General features: G+C 47.1%; 1 protein-coding gene across 2 annotated transcripts in view; it reads left to right on the forward strand.

Moving 5' to 3' along the window:
* CUNH15orf52 (chromosome unknown C15orf52 homolog) overlaps positions 1-22,808 on the forward strand; it is a 92,522-nt gene that overhangs the window by 38,656 nt on the left and 31,058 nt on the right. For both annotated transcript variants that reach the window (XM_019552321.1, XM_019552322.1), the window contains one exon: positions 19,203-19,277. In XM_019552321.1, coding sequence (XP_019407866.1) covers positions 19,203-19,277 — 75 coding nt within the window. The remainder of the gene's footprint in view (positions 1-19,202; positions 19,278-22,808) is intronic.

Raw genomic sequence — 22,808 nt, forward strand, 5'->3', positions numbered from 1 at the left:
ATCTGGGGGAATGTTTGTTCACCAGAGCACCCCAAGGGATGACGAAGCTGAACGGTCATAAACTACTGTGAGACTGTTTCAGGCTGGACATGAGGAAGATTTTCTTTACTGTCCGAGCCCCCAAGGTCTGGAACAGCCTGCCATCAGAGGTGGTTCAAGCACCTACATTGAACATCTTCAAGAGCAAGTTGGATGCTTATCTTGCTGGGCTCCTATGACCCCAGCTGACTTCCTGCCCTTTGGGCGGGGACCTGGACTCGATGATCTTCCGAGGTCCCTTCCAGCCCTAATGTCTATGAAATCTATGATTGCATCTAGTTTTTCAAGGAGAGGAGTAAATCCCTCAGCAGCCTTTAAGGGTCTGAAAGTGAATAAAAATGGAGAATTAAAGATGCCCACAGGTTCTCCTAACTGGTGGGCAGAGTCTCTGGACTAATGACATAAGTATGAATTCAGTTAAAAGTTCAAGCCCCACTGCTGATGGATCTTGCCTCCTGCTGCTGATGCATACAGTCTAGCTCTCCTTCCTTGACAGGAAGCATACAACTCTGTTACTTCCTAAGACAGGTGTCCTTCCTGTTACCTGGAAGTAGCCACACATTTGTGGGCATTGTAAGGAACATCCCAGCCAGCATATAGGACATTGTCAGCAAAGCATCTCCCTGTTTGTTCAATTTGACGAGGTCCTCTAGAACAGAGAAAAATGAAGGTCCCAACAGAAGACATTGGACATTACACTCCCAAACCTCGCACACATTTTAGTTGTCAGGATTGTGTTTAAAGCACTTCTGTAGATTCATCAGTTGCTCAATTGATCATTAAAACATCCCTAATGTAAAAAATTATAAAACTGACTTTGAAACTCCAATTTCCAGTAGTTATCAATAAGATGCATGCATTCCAAGTTCCAATTGGTCTCATGAGATTGACTCATCTACTCAAAGTTACAATGCTGCATTGTTCAGGTGCCATTTCTCCTATGTTTAGTATTATTTTAGAGATGTGGCAGTAGCACCTCATAGCTGAAGTCCCTTTTTGCCAGACATTGAACACCCCTATAGTCAAGAAATGGTGTTTGCCCTGGAAAACTTGGAATCTGTCTATAGGGTAAGAAACAACAGGTGGCTGCAACAGATGGAGGCGAGATGATACTGGTCCCTCTTTTAAGCAATAACTAAAGCCCACTCAAGGCTGCATGCATAGGAACTGACTAGTTCTACTCTATGCTAACAGGTATGGGCATCCTGTTGAACTCAATTCTTGCTGGGGTTAGGAACTGCAGTTATTTCCTAGAAGGAGATGTCTATGCCTGCCTGCACACTATGCCAGTTCTAGGATTCCAGTGGCTCATAGGACTGTTACTTAAAATTGCCAATAGCTCAAATTAAGAGTGAGACCTTAAAAAGCGGGATAAGGCAAAATGCCATGTTTTTTGATTACATGAAACAGATACATAAACTTTGACACACCAGTCATACAAACAGACATACGTAAGCATACAGACAAACTACTCCAGTAAGATGTTATAGTTACCACCAGAAGTTAGCACTGGATGGCCAGTCCAGAATATGAGCAGGGGTATACAGGCACCTGTGCTCCAGGAGGTTGCAAAGAGTGGATTCCCCATCTTGGCTTGTCTGCATATCATTTTTATAGGAATTTCAAGTCTTTGTTCAGCATTGGGGGTTTTCCATGCTTCAGTTTTTAATTAGAGGTTGTTTCTTTTGGTTATCTCAACTTGAGGTCATTCCAGTAAAGTTGGTCATCTCCGCTGAGGTCATTCCAGTGACATTGGTTATCTCCGTCTTGAAGCATTGTGTAGTTGAAATGGCAGGATATGCAATATGTAAAATTCTTTCTTCTTACTATCTTCTTTGCACCTGATTACAGATAAGTTCTTCAGCCATCTATTAATTAGTTTACTGTCTGGTAACTCATATATTGGCACCTTGTTGCTCACACAATCAATTAAATCTTCTTCTGTTTTCATGCAAATTGTTAACATTCTTTCACCATTCACCCTCTTACACATACACTCATGTACACAGGGCATACAAAATTCGTCTACTTATGTCAAGAAGGGAACAAGCAAAAAAATGGAATTTAAGTTGTTCATAAAATTGTTCCTAAGAGACGAAGAGAAATAAAACTAATACAATCATAGTGGCTTATCAATTCAATACTATTATCGTTTAAACATAATAAATAAAGCAAAAATTCATACTACAGGACTACAGCCAAGGACTTACAGGACTCAGGTACAAGAGTGTTTGAGTGTATCGTGTTCAAGGGACCTCACCAACTCCAGTCAGAGGCATATTCTTAAGACACTGAGCATGTGGCTACTCCAGTCCTATGCACAGGACTTAAAATGAGTAAGTAGGTAGGGTGGGACAACTGAAGCAGCCACCCTGGGTGCCAGCTTGGCTGGGGAGGGGGATGGCAATAAACCATTGGCGCCACAGCCACACAATTGCATTGATAGCACAGTGACAGCTGGCAGCCACTGCTGCCCCCATGTATTGTAGTTGCCCCAGGCACCCAGCTCTGTTATGCCTCTGCCTAAAACAGTCACCGTCTTTGACCATCCTCCCTTGTATTTGTTATATCCAGAAAGATTGTTTGAAATGGCTTTGTCTGGCTACACTGTCACTTTATCTAGTTTCTATGTAGGTTTAAGAGGAAGCATTTAAGTAACTGCTTCCATTTACTACTGCTCTTAGGACTTAAGAAAGAGTGCGAGAGAAATACCTGATTTAGGCTGTCTCAGAAATCAGTCTCCCTCCTGAAAGCCACTGGAAAGCAGTATACTACAGAAAGCACCGGCCGTGACTTGGTTCAGATTTTCTTAGTAATAAATCATTAATATTTTTCAGTCCAAAGATTTAAGGGTGCTATATGGCGTGTTCCAGTACTAATATGCCTTTTGACTGCTAGAGAATCTGAGGCACAGAGCAATTAAGTAGTTTTCTCAAAGGCATAGAGGAAGCTAATGGCATAGTCAGGTGTTTGGATGCTAATCTGGGCCTCAGGAGACCCAGGCTTAGTTCCCTACTCTTTCACAGACTTCTGGTGTGGCCTTGGGCATGTTTGAGTCCACGTCCCAGTTCCATCCGTCAGATGGAGACAGTAGCCTGTAAGGGGGGTTGTAATGGTGAATATGTTAAAGACTGTGATAAGTATTCACATAGTGTGGTGATATTGGACCCTATAACCACTTTATACAGCAGAGGATCCTGATTGGCAATCCTGGTTTCTAGCCACTAGAAAATACTGCCTCCTTCCTTTAATACATGGCTCAGCCTGATGAGAAGCTGACAGTGCAGTTTTCTAGGAGGGCTGGCTCTGTGCTGGAAGGGGCTGGTGCATTATTTGTATTCTCCAGTGACGATTAAAAGTAGCTGTATGTGCTGACCTCCACTTGAGAGGGCTGTCATTCTGTTCCTCTGATCCAAGGGGGTGATAACTCAAGCACAGAGCAATTCATGCTTCTTATTCAGGGGACACAGATTCAGCAGCAGCTCTTGCACTCTGCCCCCTTCTCAATACAGAGCCTGAGGGAAGAAAGGTTGCCTCTCTAGGCTGCATGACATGAGCCAGTGCACAGGAGGCTTTTACAAACCAAGACGGCAGACCTGTTTCTTCTTTCCCGGCACAGCTCTGGGCCAGCAGGAAACACAAAGAGACAATGACATGGAGACTGTAAAACATGCTAGGAGAGTTGGTAAGCATGGCTGGCAAAGTCGCTTGGCTCTTGCTGGCAGTCCTTGCTTTGTGTTTTCATCACACTGAGCCATTTGTCTTCCAGCTGGGAAGCTGCTCCGCCTCACAGCTTGAAAGAGACACAGGGAGTGTTAAAGGGATTTGAACAGTGCACTTTGCTGTAAAGCATCTTTGTTTTCAATGGAGTGTAATATAGTTTCCAACTTTCTGTACTCCTTATACAAGGCGGGATTGTTTGCACTAAAAGGAGGAGATGGCCAAGGCCAGGGGGAGGTACAGACAGAAGGAACCATTTCCATGTAAGGCCCAGCCCAGCTCCTGCTAGCCTCAGCAGGTCTGTAGTCAGAGCATGTGTATTTGTAGCCACATTTTGGGCAGCACTTCTGTCCCTGGGTTCTATCCACTTCTGTCTGGCAGTTACATGCACCTATCACCCTTCTAATTTCCCCATTAAGAATCCCATTTGCTAGGGGGGTTGTATGGGGATAAACACCACTAGCACAATGAGGTCTTTCAACTGTCTTTATTCAGTACATGTGTTGTGCTTTTTTGAAAAAGCATTATACTTGCCACCACTCCCTCCTGTCTGCTCTCTTCACTCCCACTCCTTTCTTGCATGTGCTTTCCTGCAGTTTGTTCTTCCTTTGTCTCCACCCCTACCACCTCAGCCCTGGTTCCTTCCGCCTCTCTAGACTATGCAGCCTTGTCAAGTGGTCCCTGCTCTCTTGCACACCCTTTAGAAAATCCCTGTCCTAGGTTCCCTTCTCTTCTGCTTCACTGGCTCTTTCTATGTTGCTGGCATCTTCTAGGGTTGGCTAGTACATCCCTACCTGCTGCTGGCTCTAATCCATGTGAGAGGTTCCTATCTCTTCTCCTACATACCAACAGTCAGTAGTGAAGGCAGCTAAGCTGGCTCTCCCCTTTGATTTCCAGCTCATTCAGACTCCATTCTGGGCAGCAACACTCTTCACTGGATTCTCCCTACCAGTGAGGCAGCTCTACCTTGACCTGGATGGACTCCCTGGGGCAGGAGGGCAACTCAGTTCCCCTTCCATTCCATCTTTGGTTCTTTCCTAAGACTGCTGGCATTTATTGCAATGGTTGTTTTCCAATGAAATGGTCATCTATTTGCTAGGCACTGAGCAAACACACACATTCAGTTCACAGATAGCAGTGACTGCCAGCTATTACCCACTTCATCTGGACTGGGAATGACTCTGTCAGGGCTAATGACCCCCGCATTCCTCCATCCCCTGCCTATGCAGATTCTCCTCTCTCATTATTCAGTCTTTCTCAGGCCACCTCTTTAATCACCTTCTCCATTGCATGCTTATATATCTCATTAGTCCCTTGTTTGTTCTTTAATACCCATGCTTACCCCTCTATAGACCCCTGCAGTGTATACAGGGGGATTCACCTTCTTTTTTTGAGGTCCAATAGAATAAGATGCCCTGAAAATGGCTTAAAATACCCCATTTTAAGATATCCAAATGTGTGTTCCCTTTGTTCTGTTCAGCTGTTGTGGGAAAGTTGCTTTCAGATCTCCAGGCCAGTGTTGTATGATCTATTTGAGAAGTGAATTTATATCTATCTAAATGACACTTCCCTGTACTGCGCAAAGTTCTGGAAACCAACCAGTTATAGAACCTATCTTGTCTTTTTTCTCATCAAGCCCAAGTATATTCAGCTCACAACATGCTTGAAAATGTTCTCTCTCTCCTGTGTTTTCCCAGAAACAAGGACCAGACAGGTCCTTTCAGTTAGACCTGGATTTGTGTTTTAAAACAACAAAAGCAAAAAACAAAACAAAACAGGAAAACACAAAAGCAGCATTGTGCATACGTGCCTGTAACAGGCTGCAGCAACCCTGCCTCCAAATGTCTGCTTGGCTCTGCAGAGTTTAGTGATTTAAAACTGCAGCATACAAAAATCAAATGTATAACAGGTACACAGCTAAATACTCCCATTTTTCAACTCAGAACTGATTGCATAAACTTAGAAAAGACAATCATTCATAGTCCTTTCACTCCCACCCCATCTTGGTATCCCAAACAGCAGCTTTTCTGTTGGATTCCGTGTGCATTTAATCATCACTGGCAGATCAATCTTTATACAAATTGTATCACAGATCACCTGGGAACAGGTGAATCTGCTAAAGGCCAAGCAGTCACTAAATTGCTCTTATCTTACAGGTGATGCATCAGGTGGCCCTGTATCAACTGGTCAGTGAACTGCATGAGTGAATTGTGAGAAGGCAGACAGCTGGGGTCTGGAAGTGTAGATGGCTCTCAAGTCTTTTCAGTATCCTGATCTGGGACTGAAATGCAAGATTTGTAGTGGTGGGTTAGTTGGATTAACCATGGCTATGGCTCACTATGACACTGCTTGGAAAATTATTAGAAACCAGATCACACTTTTTAGAAGGTGACTCTCCATGCAAAACTCTTTGTTTCCCATGTAGAAGATGCTACCTGTTGTCACTGTGGAAGTCGACCATTCTCTCAGAGCTCTCAGAAAGGAAACTGCACCTCTTTGTGGGCCTAAGCATACACAGATGGCAAAGATATCTGAAGTGGCTGGGGAGGATCTGACATTACTTTCCTGTTCCCGCATCCAGCAGAAACAGCATAGGAGACTAGAGATTGCTCTTGTGTTCCTGAAGAAAACTTCTTCATCCCTGGCTATGGCACTTGGGAGCTATTATACAGGATGCTCAGCCAGTACAGAAATATAGGGGCTCCATACAAATATCCCTGCACATCCAACAATATCCAGTGAGATGGGCCTCACTGGCCCTTACACATGTATTTCCAGTAAAGGGCATGGTCAGGCCCATAATTATTGTTATCCTGGCAGCAGGAGACTGGGACTTCCAGAAGACTTTGTCCTCTAGAAGCTTTCAAGACTCTACCTCTGCTTCACCCTTTCTACCCCTTTGTGGCTTGAACTGAAATCATGCAAGGCTTCTGCTCCCACAAAAACTAGTAATATCAATTTCCTCAACTTTTGTAGCAACAAAAAGGGGGTCCGTGTCCTCCCCTCCTCTTGCTCTCTGTCTTCTCAAAAATTTCTCCTGGCTGCTGTCCGTTTTCCTAAGAAGTCCCTCCATGTTCTGGCTGTACTTTAGGAGCATCACATTATACATTAGCGTATTACAGTTGTGAGCTGGCACTCCAGCACCACTGGAGCACAACTGTTAATTAGTGAGTTACAAATCATCTTTCAAATGGACAGCTGATACAGCTTCCAGGCATTTTAAATTGCTGTTTTATTAACAATGCTTCCAGAGATGATATATCACAAATGAATACATTTCTAATCAGGAGACTTGAAAACCACTCTCATCAACCCAGTAATGTGTATCATCCCTTAACTACAGTGGAAGGAAACATTCTAGAAAATATCTGGCCAGAAGACAGAGAGAGGGGGAGATTTGCAGCAGAGGTTATTGCCCACTGAGGCAACACAGTGACAAGCCTGGTTTGAAAGAAATCTGGGGGGAAAAAATATCCCAAATTCTGAGCTGTTTTGACAGTCTGGCCCCATATGGGTATTAAGCCCTTGAAAATCTAGCTCCAAACTCTTGTTTTTAAAGTGCTACATAATGGGGGCAAATTCTACCACTTTTATACTTGCATGAAATAGTATCTGCCTCTGCAAATACTCCCATTTACTTCAAAGGGCCAACACATTTAACAAAAGTCAGGAAATCTAGCCCTGAAGAGTTTAAGAAAACTTACCTACTTATTTCAACCTTATTATTGGCATCCTTTTGTCTGTGAGAGATGGTGGATATTGCAGCCTATGACATAGATGGTTTGCAGTGCCTCATGTGACTGAATAGTCCAATCTGAGATTTGCATGATCTGTGGCAGTGGTTGCAAATGTATGTGTCATAGTTGGGTGGTTTGGGAGCTGCTTGCTTCTTATAGACTCTTTTCCTTCAAGCTGTTGGAGACCATTCCTGTCATGGATTTTAATGCCCGGGTGGAAATGATTTTGCCACTTGTTCTGATCACTTGCCAAGGTTTCCCATGGACCAGGATCAATTCCAGATGCCTTCGTATCTCACTTGCATGTGTCATTATAATGAATTTTGGGGCATCCTGTTCTTGTTCCTTCTCATATTTCCTTGTATAGCATGTTATTGAATATACCGCCATCATCCAATCTGTTCAGATGGCCTAGCCCAGGAGCGGGCAATTATTTTGGGCAGAGGGCTGCTTACCCAGTTTTGGCAGGCTGTCGAGCCCTGCCCCTTGACAGGTACCCCGCCCCTTGACATGTGCCATGCCTCCTGGTCACCATCTTGAGACCATTGTCCCAATGTCTTGGGACCAATGTCTCAGGGCCAGCACCGTGGGGCCCAGAGGGGGGCGCAGGCTGGCAGGGGTCTGTGGAGCCGGGTTGGGTTGCACCAGCAGGGAGAGGGGGGGAGCTGGCCTGGAGCTTGCAGCATGCGCGGGGCTGTCTAGAGCAAGCACAGGCAGCCTCATGCGGGCTGCAGGTGGCTGCTGTGAGGGATGCTGGCCATGGGGTGGGAAAGGGGCCACTTTTCCCTGTGCTCAACACCAGCTTGTAACCCGCCCCACTGCCAACCTGGTGGTGCTGAGTGCAAGGGGTGAGGAAAGCAGCGGAGCAAGCAGCCCCTCGCCTGCACCATGCCCGGTGCCCCGCACTGCAGCCAGTCGCAGCCAGCCTGGGGCTGCCTGTGCCTGCTCTGGACAGCCCCATGAGCACCTGCAGCAGGGAGCGCTGGCCATGGGGTGGGTGAGGAGCCGCTTTTCTCCATGCAGGAAAGGAGCCTGGGGAAAAGCTGAGCGCGGGGGGAAAGGGGCCCCATGCTGCAGGCACTCGCAGCCCACATGTGGCTGTCTGGAGCAGGCACAGGCAGCCCCACACGAGCTGCAAGCAGCTGCAGCATGGGGCACTGGGCGTGGGGTGGGGAGGGTCTGTTTCCCCCACCTCGTGCTCCTTCCCTGCCCAGGGTCCTCCACCCCCACTTATCTAAGCTTCCCATGCTGGGGCAGCCACGGTGCTCCCCGCCCAGAAACCCCAGCTGGGGGGGCGGGGGCCGGCGGGCCCACTGTTGTTGGAGGCTGCCGGGCTTCCCCTGGGTCCTGCTGCCCTTGGTTCCTGCACTTTTGACAGGAGCCAAGGGCAGAGAAATATTAATTATCTACATTTTTTTAGGGGCCCCGCAGGCTGGATAGAATGGCCTCATGGGCCGGATCCAGCCCGTGGGCCGTATTTTGCCCACCCCAGCCTAGCCAATGCAGTCATCTCTGTCTGAGTAGGGTTGTCACACTTGGTAAATTTGACCTTTGAAGAACCTACGCATTGGTAACTTTATCTTGCCATTTGATATTGAGTCTGTGGCATAAACAGTGCAAGTAGAAGCTGGTTAACATTTTCTCTTGATGTCTATAAGCAGTCCATGTTTCCCCACCACTCATGAAAGTGCTGAGGATGCAAGTTTTGTACACTAGCATTTTGGTCTTGATGATAAGTTTTGAGTTGTCCCATGCTCTCTTAATTAGTCTGCTGAAGGTGGTGGCAACCTTTCCAATGTGAACATTGAGTTCTACATCCAGTGTGAGGCTGGTGGTCATTGTAGAACCTAGGTAGCTGAACTTTTGCACTACTTCTAGCTGGTTCTCAGTAAGGGTGGTTGATGATTAAGGGTGACTGATGGTAATTTTAAACCATGCTTTAAAAAAAATAATTTGTCTAAATCACAGAATAAACCAATTTAAACATATCTACCTGCCTTAGGTTTTTCCCCCCAACATCAGTGTTCAGGGTATGCAAGCACTGTTTTATCCTTCTATTCTAGTCTAGTCCCTTAAAAAAACAACAACAATCATTTGCCATCCCTCATTCAGCATTGATCAAGATATCCTAAATTGTAGGCCTGTGTGAAGCAGCTAGTATTCGCTTTAGATTCAGATTCTGCTGATTTAGGAAACAGTGATTCGATTTGGTGATTCGAAATACTGTCCTAAATCAATTAGGTCGAATCTGACTCAGAGATTTAGCCACTGCTGAATTGGCTAAATCTCCAAATTGGACAGGCCTCATCCTGCAGCCCTTTCCCCCACCCCCCAGCTGCCCTGCCTGGCCCCAGCGTCCCAGCTCTTTAAAAAAAAAAAAGAAGCCCTGAACTCACCAGGTCCTGCCAGGTGTGTGTGTGTGGGGGGGTGATTCCCACTTCCCCACACTGTGTGGGGGGCTCTGTCATGAGCCCCCCAAAAATGCTGAGGCTGCTGCAGCAGCTAGTGAGTGGGGGCTTTTTTTTTTTTAAAGAGCTGGGAGCTTAGGCCAGGTGAGGCAGCCATGGGGGGGGGCGGGTTGAGACAGTGGGTGGGGGTTGTGGGGCACTTGGGAGGGCTGGGGGAGCAGGCAGGAGATGGGACCTTGCCCCCTTCCCTAGGCCCCCTCCCCCACCCCTTACTTACCAGCACAGAGTCTGGTTCCAGCTCCCTGAGGCAGCAAGTGGGACTGCCTGAATCTCCAAAGCTCTTCAAATCTTTTCCAAATCAATTTGGAGAGCTTTGAATCAATTCAGGCCTTTTTATTGGTCAGCTGATTCGATTCGGATTCAGAGATTCAGCCGCTGAATCAGGCCGAATCTCCTCCAAATCAAATCAGCACCCAAAGCTTCACACAGCCCTAAATAGCATCTCTAGGGCATTGCTGAGCTAGTCTGAAGATCTATTCTTGACACAAAGCTGACAAATTTTTCTTAACTGCATCTAGATTTTTGTTGTTAAAATCTCTTTCAGTTGATAAAATGAAAACCAGACTTTTCATTTATTTCTTCTGTCTGTGAGGCCCTGTGGTCAGCAAAAATAGAAAATATTTTACAGGCTGCAATAGGGCAGCCTGAATTTGTGGAAGAAATAAAAGAACAGAGAACTGAAATTCCTGATGTGCGTATGAACCAAAGCAATTAGTAGTGAATGCCAGACTGATGGTATCACAGCACCGGTAAACTTTTCCTGCTGGACACCCACCAGGCTGCTGAGTCTCACCACACTGGATCCACCTGGTTTTAAGCTTTCCTTGGATCAAGTTAGCTGAAGCACTCCCTTCTTCCCCTTCATTGGCCTGTCCAGCATACTTCCTAGGAACAAACACTCTCTCTCTCTCTCTCTCTCTCTCTCTCTCTCTCTCTCTCTGTGTTATCCTTTCAGGGAAATGGGGCTTTGCAGTCCAACTGTACAAGGCCTATGGGAACACTGCTAACCTTACAAATTGCCCTAGTGCCTTATGCACATCCTTTCCAAGAATTCCAGTACTATGGACACTGGGTTTGCAGGTCATCTGCAAGCAAAACCTTTTCAGATTTCCAAAAAACAACCACTCTTCACTTTAGCTAGGACAAGAAATAAGCAGATACAGGTAAAATAATAAACAAGCATTTCCCTGCTTCAGTTTCCTCACCATTCTTGAGCAGCTTTTGGACTGGCTCAGAGTTTGCTAAGGTCTCTGGGATTTTCTCCTACTTGCAGTTTCTCCTGTAGAGCATGGAGTCTCTCATTCAACCTGTCAGCCAGTTTCCTTCCACCCTGTGCTGAGTGGCCAATGACAGACCCTCCCCTGTAGGACCTCCAGGCCACTTTGTCAGCTGAACCTCATCAAATGATCAGACTCCTGCACCTGAAGACCAGTTGTTCACAGGAGGACACTCTCCTGGAGTTCAGACTGCAAAAACATATTTGCCCATGTGGTGACCAGTTTTTATTCTAACAAAAGAAGGGCAAAGCTCAGCATTCCTCTATTGCCAGCCTTGGATCACCATTTCTTGGAATTTCAGACCAAACTTAAGGTTAAAAAGACAAGAAAGAAGGCAGACAAGCCCCTCAATCTAAACTAAATTCAGTGCACATAAGCCAGTTTCAAAATGGACAAAAATGGTTTAAGATAAACCTGGTTGATGTAATATCAGACTTAACTGATTTGGGTCAAATTGGTTTTGGAACTTCTGTCTCAGACCCCTTCCTGGTTTAAAGTAAATCAGGGTCTCCCAGCATCCCAGAATACTTTTCAGCCCATGGTAGGCTGGGTTGGCTGCTCCAGAGAGCAGGGCTGGCCCTGCCCCTTCCTCCCTATCTGGAGCTCAGGCTGTCTGAGAAGGAGGTGGAGACTGCAGGCACAGCAGCATCTGCCTGGCTTCTCCCCACCCCATCCTCTCCTTACTCACTGCTCAAGCAAGGATCTCCCCTCTCGCATGGCACAGACCCCAGGTGGCATGTGGCCATACTACCCCCATGTTACCTAATGCTGAGAGTTGTCTCTGTGTGTGCCCCTGATTTCACTGGAACAAAGGCAGACAGAACAAATCAGCAGGTCAGCTAGTAATGTCCCTCCGTTCTTCCTTACAAATGCCTTGGAAAAAACTGTTTAAGAAGAGCTTGAACAAATGAGAGAGGCTTTGTTTTCTTGATAGGCTGAAAGGCTTTGTGTTCTGATAAGCTCCTTGCTGGCTTGCTTGCTTGCTTCAAAAGCTGCAATCTGTCAGTGTTCAAGAGGGGACAGCGAGAGGTGTGAGAAATGACTTGGTTTGCAATGCATGGGACCTGTGAGTGCCATTAGTTTGCTGCAGACAGTATAAAGAAGCAGGAGAGGAAGATTGAAAAGCTCAGTATCATCAACAGATGCATTCACTCCACACAAGCAGTCCACCCTCCCCACACCCCTCCTTTGCCTCAGAGTGATAGCTGGGGGCCAGGGTCTGGAAACACTCTCCGCCCCTTGAACAGTAAGCTGGAAAATGGCTGCTCCCCTTCCCGCTTCAGGCACACCCCAGCTGGGGACTGTGCATGCCAGGGTGGGGGTTTAAACCTCTCCCTCATCATAGGCCTGGCTGCACCCTGCCCCTCAACTCAGAAGTGTGGAAGGGAAGGGAGGGTTCACTCTAGCACCACCCAGCTTCTAGCCTGAGTCACTGCAAGCATGTACCTACATTTCTTGAATCAAATGTAAATGTCTATCCACTTGCAAATCAGTTCGATCTCTGCAGGTTAGACTAACCTGGCAAACATTGAATCAATTCAGACTTGGACTTTTTGAATGTCTGTCCCTAGCCATTGTGCTATTTTGAAACTTTTTGGTCCCTCTTTCACTGATTGTACTCTGGGGTGATTTCAGTGAAGAGGCTCTGGGTACTATAAAAAAAGAGAGATCTTAGTTGAGGGGGGTGTCTAATTTACAACAGTGTAAGTAACCTTGGAAACAGACTGAATGTTTTCTTCATTTTGTTTCAATAATCCTCTAGTCATCCTGTCAGAGAGTTGATGTTTGTCTAAACATGGCCTGAAGCAAGGAGCCAGAATAAGATCCCTATTTCCAGTCTGGGCCTGACTTCATCTCATTATCATTTTTGTGAATGGCTGAGCAGTTCGGACTGTGAATTTACTCTTTGTATTTTTGTTCTGCTCCACTGTGCAAAGCACAGGAAAGCTGGTGAACTCAGACCCACACAGAACCTTCCAGTAATGCTCAGACAGTGGGAGGACTGAATGCAAGTCTGCAAACCCCTCTGGTTGTGATTTTGTCTCTAAAAAGTTTGATGGGGCTGCTGGTCTTCTTCCTAACAAATAACAAATGGCTGGATCCCTGCATAGTTTGTGCAGTCAGCTCCAACACTGCCATGTATGGTTACAAAACTGGGGAAGGTAGAAGTGATAAATGCAGTCTCATTTGGCAGCAAACATGCTGGGAAATCATGTGATGCTGCATCAACCAGTAGGCAGTGGACACTGCTAATGTTGTGGTGCAGCAGCCCCCATGGACAGGACTTAGAACAGAGCGCTGCTCTGAAGCCTCCGTCATCAGGCCAGAGGGTATGCTTCAGTGCCTTCAGCAGAAGATCTAGTGAAAGTCAGTCACTCAGCTACTGGCTGTTTCTTTCTGTCTTGTTCTTCATGCAGCAGTGGATGATGAGAATGAGGCAGTTGTACAGGGCTGCATATATACAGTTATTCATAGTGAGCAGGAATTTCATTAGTTAAGGCAGGGTGTCAAACATAGGCCTGCAGGCCAGATCAAGCCCAAGGAACGGTTGCATCTGACCTACTGGTCATCAGCTGGGCTACTGGAAGTGCACACCCTTGGCTCTATGCTGCTGATTCTGCAGACCAGCCAGAGCTTCATGCTGCTGGTAGGGCCAGGTTAACCCTTTGGTGGGCCCCAGGCAAACAAACTTGTGGGCCCTGGGCCAGTTGAGAACTCTGTTTCCACCCCAGCGCTGCCTCCCATGCGGAACGGAGCTCAGAGTCACTGCTAGGAAGTAGCCACAGTGGAGCAAGGCCAGCAGAGGGGAGGGGAAGGGAAGCGGACAGGGCCATTTGCACTGCTGCTGCAGAAGGAAGGATGGCCCCTGCTGCAGCTCAGGACCCTAAGCATGTGCCTAGTTTGCCTATGTGTTAATCTGGCCCTAGATGGTGGGCAACAACATGGAGCCAGGGGCATGTAAGTGCCTGGAACTACATTTGTGAGGTGGCGCAGAGTTCTGGCTGGACAATGGCACAGAGCCATGGGTATGTGGCTGCACAGAGCCGCATTCAGGCAGCTGTACAAAGCTGGGGGGCTGCCATACATGGTCATGTCCACGTCCATGCTGCTGCATGCCCCTGGCTCCAGCTCTGTGCTGCTGCCCAAATGTGGCTCTGCACAACCACAAATGTGAACTCTGCCCAGCCAGAGTTCTGCACTGATGCATGCCCCTAGTTCTGTGTTGCCTGTATATAGCTCCTGTAGTCCAAATCTGACCTGGAGCCCAGGATGAGTTTGATATGGCTGAGTTAAGGGATGCAGAACAGGAGATAGAGGCATATCTTCCACCAGGCAACTCCTAGTGAGGAAGCAGGGGTGCCATAATAAAGGAGAGAAACAGATGGAGAAACCTTCGCTTCTTTAGCCAGAGGGGCTCAGGTCTCATCTACCCAAGGAAGTATAACTGCCCCTATGACCACTCTCATATTGAAATAGCTCTTGTGCTTTAAACCCCACCTAATCCTGGAATGAGTCCCCTGTGTAGACAAGCTTTAGGCCTCTCCCAAACATTCTAGTGATAATATTAGGTTTTGAGGTGGACCAGGGCAGGGAGGAGAAGAGCTTCTGACAAGCAAAGTCTCCTCCTTGCCCTCCTTTCGTGTTTGGTTTGGCAGCAGCATTGAAAGAAGTTTAAGCAAGAAGGTAGCTAGTTTTTCCAATCCCTGCTGCTTTGGAAGGTGAGAGCTGCTGCTGCCATGGGGTTAGGTCACTGCGACCTCAAATGCACAGGGCTTCTTCATTTCAGATCATTTAAAGACAGAAGAGACTATAAGATCATCTCTAGCCTGATCTCCTGCATATTTCAAAGTCCTGGCATTTCCTTTATTTCCCCCTGTATTGAGCCCAGTAACTCGTGTTGGCAAAACCAGGGGTTGGCAACCTATGGCCCATGGGCCACATCAGGCCTGCAAAGTGGTTGGATCCAACCTGCAATGGTCTCATTTGTTTCACATGCTTCCTAGCTGTCAGATCTTTCTCATTTTTTACCAGACAAACATCTGTTGCCATTCCAGACAATCCTGCTCTATGCAGAGGGATGCTCTTTGGTCCCTGCACTGCTTACCCTTGCTGCTGAATTAGCCACTGCAGATCATTGCTCACCATGCTTTTTGGTGGCATATGTTTTAGGGGTGGCTACAAAAGAGCAGTCTTTCCCACAGAGCTGGGATGACTGGAGTAGCAGCAGGTGATCAGCAGCCTTCAGCAGTGGCTGGGTTGCAAACTCTGGCCTGCTGTTAGAAAAGGTTGCCAAACCCTTGGCTAAATCATGTCTTCCATCATGGCATCTCTTCCACTCTGTATGATGACAGGAGGCACCCTACCCTGGTGTGTTTCTGAAAGTCTTGCTCAGGTGTTATTAATCATGGCACCACTGGTAAAGCCAGGATACTGACATTTTTCCTATCATGTCATCTTCCACTCATCTGAGCAGAGGCAAATCTCATATTCATTGTGGCAGTTAGGAGCCTTTCAGAAAACCTCAACATAGACAAGATTCAGGAGAGTGACCTAATATGACATACAGATTGACCTCCTCTCTCCCCACCAAAAGCATACTCTAAATGATGTCAGGCTTATGCTTCTGTCTCATGATGTTCCCAGACTATGAATGTCCCTGAACCGGGTCCCGGAAAGCAGTTCCACCACAGTGCTGATGCTAAGGCATAATGGGAAGAAGCTTGTACTTCACAAGTGTCTTTTGCAAGCTGTTGTCACAAGTGGGCATGTCAACATGAGATGCTTTACCGTGCATTAAACTAATCTAATGTGCAGTAAAGCATCATCATCTACATGTGTGCAGGAATTACTGCACAGCAGATTAATTTAAAGCACCATTTGCAAGTACTCATAGATGCAGGTACTAGAACATAGTGCTTCAAACTAATGCATCAAAGCGCATGTGTAGATGATAGCCTGAAGCAAACTGCAAGTTGCTACTGGTCAGCCTAGGCAGCAGGTAGCCATAACATAATCACCAGGGGATCTAGCTAAGCCTTGAGCCTTGGTGGGTAGGGGGAGTTGTCTTGGCTCCAGGGGCAGGTCACTTCTAGGTGCATGGAGATCAAGATTGGCTCTGAGATCTAGGGGACAGGGGAAGCTGTCCTGTCTCTGGGGCCAGCTCCCTCCCAGCCATGCAGAGATCACGGTTAGTTTTGATCTCTGTGCAGCTGGGAGGGAGCTGCCCCTAGAACTGGGACAGCTCCCTCCCACCCCCTAGAGCTTGGGGCCTGACTCCAGTGTCTCCTGCCAGCCCAGGGCTGGCACCCAGGGGACCCTGGAGCTCCCCCTGGCTGCTGCAGAGGGGTAGAGCACAGCAGGAACAGCCCTGAACTAGGCTGCTCCTGTTGGGCTCAGCTTGCTCTGTATGTGGGTGCATGTGCATAGATGCCTATTCTAATGCATCTGAATTTTCTGCACGGAAAATTCAGGCACATTGATTGCATGTGTAGACATACCCAGTGACATTGTAGCATGCTGTGAACTAAGATAGGTTTCTGCCTTCCTAGTCAGAAAGAAAACACTAAGTACTCAAGTCTGGAAAGTTGTAATGGACAGGAAAGGAGATTTCTAGAAGAAAACAACAGTGGGGCTTCAGAATGGAACCGGGCCAAGTCTGAAAAATGAAAATCTCTATTCAAAGAGAATGGAATGTGGGTGAGAAGGAATCACAGAAGCCAAGTGTCATGTTGAATGGAAACAGCGTCCTCAGATGCCTGGAAACATAATTTCTATTCCCAGCTCTGCTACAAACTTCCTGGGTACCTCAGAGCAAGTCACTTAACTGCTCCAAGCCTCCATCTCTCAGTTTCAATAAAACAGAGGTAATAATGATTACTGATCTCACAGGCAGACTGTATAGGCCAGGGGTGAGCAATTATTTTGGCCCGAGGGCGACTTAATGAGTTTTGGTGAGTTGTCAAGGGCTACCATTGTAGCCCACCTCTTGACATGTGCCCTGGCCCCTGGCCACCATCTTGGAACCAGAAGTCCTGCCCCTAACCTCTAACTTTTGCCACCAGAAGTTCCTCCCTTTGCCCCTGGACGTACTGCTTTTTGGGGGTGTGGTTGCCATCTTGGAACTAGAACAAATCCAAATCATATACCAAAAGTTAAACGTCTACTATAACATATTTTAATTTTATTTAAAAAAATATTTTTGTCCTGATTTATGTGTGTTTGCATAGTGTATATAGAGGTGATTGCATAATATCTCAAAAATAGTTTTACTCTTGTATATTTTGTAGGAGGAGTGTGTGTGGGAGTGTGTAGCATGTGCCTGGGGGGGATGATTGTGTGTGTATGGTGGGGGGTTGGTGATGGGGTGTGGCTGTGTGTGGGGAGTGTGGGGTATGTTGGTGGTGTGTATATGTGGGAGGGTTATGGAGTGTGTGGGGTTTGTGGGGAATGAGGGAAGGTAAGGGGTGTGGGGACCCCTCCTGCCGATATACCATCCCCAGGGTGCATAGGCCCTAACGCCAGCAGCAGCAGCAAGTGGTGGGCCCTTGAGGGGGTTCATGGCCCACACAGGTGCAGCTGGGTGACATGTGGCCAGCCAGTTGTGGGAATTGCACATAACAGCAAGGAGTGGAGCCAGGCCAGCCTTCCTTTATCATGTGGGGCTCATGTGCAGCTCCAGGGACTCGTGTGTCACTGGGGGGAAGCCCTACACGATGGAGCTGGTTGGTTCCTTACTTCCTGCTGTCATGTGCAGATCATGGGACTCTCCCAGGAAGCAGGGAGTGGGGATCCACTGGTAGTGGGTGGCTATGTGCCATGCGAGGGGCATGTGGGGGGCTCCCCAAACCTTCCACCCTCCCTCACACCCCACTAACTCCACCCACACCCTGCCCTCCTGACCTCTGCACTCCTACCACCCCATGGGGCACGGGCCCCAGGCTCCCGCCAGCTCCATGCTCCTGCCAGCCCCACACTCTGCACTTCCACCCAGCTGCAGCTTCCCTACCTGCTGCCCAGAGTGAGCGCTGCAGGAGAGACATGAAGAGGAGTCATTGGAGGCTGGGGAAGCCAAGCAGGTCCCCAGGTGGCTGCAGCAGTGGAAGTTGTGGCCCTGCTCAGAAGTAGTGCATGCTGGCTGACAAGAGCCCTCCCGCACAGGAGGGTGTGAGGGAGGCATGTGGGCTGGATGGTGTACAGTTAATTGGTGGGTGCCCATAAGCCAAATGAAATTGCCTGGCATGCTGAATCTGGTGATGACGGCATGGATGGCAACATGGATGGCAGGACATTGACAGTGCCTTTGACTCCTACTTTACCTGCAGCAACTTAGAGTGTTCTTGATGTTTTGGGCACTGTGCTTTATACTTGTGTGAAAGGGTTGTTTGTGCAGTTTTAAGAACAGGTTAGACAAACACGTGGCTGGGATAGTTTAGACAGGGATAATCCTGATTTGAGCAAGGGTTGGACTAGTGGTGACCTCCCGAGGTTTCTTCCAGGCCTCCTTGTCTATGACTCTAAGGGCACTATAGCAAGTTCTGGGGATTTGTTCACAACACAGTTAAATGACATGGACGGGATCTCATTGTGTCCTTTTAATTATAGTAGTCTGCAACTGCCAAAGGTGCACCTGGTTCCTTGACTCAGTTACAGTGGTGTTTTACACAGCATCTTGATGCCTAAGCTTTCTCTACACAGGAGTTCACCCCTTGACATGGTGAGGGGGAGGGATTTGTTCCTTTGGCTGCTTTCTTCATTGTGTCCTGGTGTCTTTCTGCTTTCCCACCTCCTTTTCCCTACCAGTTTGACTCAGTGCCCCAGTAGCCAGGTTTTCCCTTCTCTTTATCTTTTGTGCCTCTTGGGCAATCCCTTCTGATTTTGAACTGCCAAGGCAGCCTGGGACTGATTCTTCATGGTGGAGTCCCTGCTCAGTTGGGAATGCATGGCTTTATTTTTTCCTTCAGGTGGATGAAAAGAGACCAGTGGAAAGGAGGAGATCAGAGACAGACAGATGCCCTGAGAATGAGCACAGCAGAAAGGTGAGAGGGGCCCCACATCCTGTGATGCAGATAAGGGTAGGGTTGTGTCCTCCTTCAGGGCCTGATTATCAGAGGGACTGATTAGCCAAAACTGCTGTAATCAGAGTTTTAGGCACTCAGCACCTCTAGGAGTCAGCTCTCAGAGTGGTGCTAGTAGTGCCTGTCTTATTTCTGCAGTGACCCTTGTGCCTGTTGCATTTGTGAAGTCCATTCCCTGACTGTCTCATCCATCAGCTATCCCAAACTGTGGAACAAACTTATTCCAGTAAAGAAAAGGACACGTTTGTCAATAAAACTATAGAGCTCAGAGATGTAAAAGTCTTACTGAATCATGTCATCTATTCCTCTCCCAATGTGGCATTGTACCTTAGGTTGTATTATCCAGTGCTCTGTCCCATCTGGTTCTAAATAGCATGGTTGTAAAGAAAATGCAAACTAGAAAAGAATGGATATGTTTTATAAACTACATGGGATGAATTAGTGTTGGTGGAATAATTATTGGCTTACTAAGAAGTGTTGCCCAAGGAACTTTCTGTCTCCCCTTCCTTCTGCTGCGCCCAGATGTTTGATGGTGATGAGCAATGTATAAATGCCTAGCTTGATCAATAGATCCTAAAGGAAGTGGCCCTGAGATGGCAGTGGTAGTAGAGACTGCTGTGCACTGGATTTCTATAAAGAACTGTGGATGCAGGGTTCCTTGTTCTTAGTGATCCCTCAGACTACACTTGCACCAGTTTGACTTCAGCTTCATGAACTCAGATTTCTCTAGAGCAAACCATACCTAGAAATAAACAGGCACTTTTTAATTGTCCTTCTGGTGGATTGCAAAGTCCTTTAGACACCATTTTATTTGGTGGTACTGTTGATTCTCTGCCCTTCAACTCTTCTTGTCTTTAGGAGGACATTTGCAGGCACGCACCCTATGTCTAAGTGGCAGAAATGGAAATCTGGCCCTCCTCCTGGAATTCCATTTCAAGTGATATTGAGCAGAGGGGCCAGCAGAGGGTGCTGTCAGAACAGCTGGCCTATACCTGAATGTCATGTTTTTCTAGAGCTAGGGAATTAAAAGCAGGGAGGTTGCTGTCTAAGCCCAGATCTTTTAACACACCAGAGGTACTGCCAGGAATTTTGCCCAGCCACAGTGATTGCCTTTGCATTGGCTATTTTCCCTTTTGCTATAATTTGTTTATGGGTTGAAAGATTCCAGCTGCATTAGCCACAGTCCATAGTGTTAGCCAGAGTAGGAGATGGGGAGGGCTGCAGTAAATTAAAGTTCCTGGCTTCCTGCTGACTGTTTAATACAAGCCCTGGGAGGAAACACTGGCTCCCCTGAGCTGGCAGGTACTCTTAATTAATGGAGCATAAATTGAAAAGCCCATGCCCTAGTACCATTCATTAGAAGAACACAGATGAGCTTCTGAGCATTACATTCAGCTGCATTCAGCAAAGCAGCGCGGGACTGCCTGGCTGGTCTCCCTTGTGGTCCAGGAAACACAGCTGTACCCAAGCTGAGCTGAGCCCCAGCTCCTTGGTAAACAAGTCCTTTAGCCTGCAATTGGTAGGCAGCAGATTTATATCTTTATTTACCTGACAAACAGCACAGTCATTCAGCAAGGTGCACGCTATCGGATGGCTTCAAGGCTGCCGTCATCCTGACTGGCTTGGTTGCCTAGCAGCTATGACAGGGGCCTGGGCACAAAGGACCAACATCCTGGCCTCTCACCTGTAGACACCTGGGGTCAACTCTTGTGTTAGGTGTTCAGTGGAAGTTACTTCTTTAGATCGTGCCTGATCTTCCTCTGTGCTTGTCACAAATGCATTGCAGTCTCCACTCAGTTCTCACATGGGAGGACAGTCAGTATCCTCTCGAGCGGTGTTGGTGTCACTAGTCGGATTTGTGGTGCTTTTGCAGCACTGTAGCTGATGGGTGAGCTTGCAAAGGGTCTGTCTGTATATAGTACAGATCATGCTGCCACTGTTACACCCTGTCATGCTTTCCCAAGGGCTTAACTTGTTCGCAAAGCTTGTCTCATCCCTTGTGATGCATGTGGGACAGCGAGAGGAGGACCTGGAAGTTGCAGGGAGGGTTTAAACCCACCTTTGCTCTTCTTGGAATAGCAGGCTTTGTGACACCATGACTTAGTTTTCCTGTGCTTACGAACTGAGGTGCAGGCCTCTTTCTTACCCTCCCCCGCACTGACAGGTTTCTCAGGTCCCTGGACTCCCTTTGCTAAAGAACTAAAAAGCAATTGCTCCCTCCACCTCTCCCAACCTACACAGATGGGTCTCCTTGGAAACAGGCTTTTCAGTCACTCATTTTCCTCCAGTCTATTTTGATCTTCAATGAAACGCCAAGGAGATTAATTCCTGTTTGGGGGGAAAGGGTGGAGGTGGCTGGCTTTGAAGCAAAGAAATGTGGAGTAGTGATTTATCCGTCAATAATTAACATCCCAGGACTTGTTCTGTGCTAAACTATTTATTATACAACTCTACTTGATAACAGGCCTTGGCCAGTAGGCTCCCACCTCCAGTGGGGTCCATTAAACTGTCATTGTATTACATCCATCCTCCTCCAGCACTGTTGACTTTGTTCTGAACTGGCTTTTTGTTCAGATTCGAAAGTCTTGAATAACAACGGCACCCAGCTGCTACATCATGAGACAGAGCAATAACTCAAGAGGACTCAAGCAATGGAAGTGAACAGCCCCTCGCTCAGAGGATATGTTTCTGATTTGTGTATTTTATGCTTATTATATAGCACACTGAGCTAGAGGTTGGCTGCAGAATGATTGCTTCCTACTCACCCATGTTGGAGGGTGAAAGGGTTGGGGGAAAGGATTATCACTAGCAAAGAGTTCAAGGCTATTATGGGGCTTTTACTCCTTGGTCCTTTGGTAGCTCATGTAGGGATCTGGTAACACAGAAATGACTGTCTACAGTAAAAAAGCACTGAAGGCCTCTGTCACATGCACTCCTGAAACTGGCTGTCTACAATAGGCAGCATTGGATAGGCTTTGGCTAAGTCCATTTTCCAAGAAAAATAGTAACATTTAAGAAGGTAGATGCAGGGAGGCAATGTGTAAATGACCACTGCCTACTTTATACCTGCAATTACTGTGGCTGAATGCACAAATTGGATACATAGAGCATGGGAAACAGGTAACGTTGTCCACTGGTGCACAGGGTCACAGTAACATCAGTAACATGTTTTTTTAAATGTTTACAAATCAGGCACCTAGCAGCTCAATTGAAAAGCCATGCTTAAGAGCAACTGCAACCTGGTTCAAACAGCAATTTTGCTTTTATCATACAGGGTAGATCATCCCCAAAGCTACCCAGGAACCAAAGGACCTGTGGCAGGTAGTGGGGGCAAAGTTATGGAAATACCTCTCACCAGTGCAATAGAGGTGTATCCAGGGTGGCAAATGTGAGGATTTTTAGTGTTCTTAGGGTTGCAGTTTTGTGGCAGCTGCCTTTTAGAAATAAGTTAGTATGACTTATGACAAGATTTTCCTGCGTGCTCTAGTGAAG

The sequence above is a fragment of the Crocodylus porosus genome, unplaced genomic scaffold (assembly GCF_001723895.1).
Source record: "Crocodylus porosus isolate Cpor-Errol unplaced genomic scaffold, CroPor_comp1, whole genome shotgun sequence".
NCBI classification, from domain to species: domain Eukaryota; kingdom Metazoa; phylum Chordata; order Crocodylia; family Crocodylidae; genus Crocodylus; species Crocodylus porosus.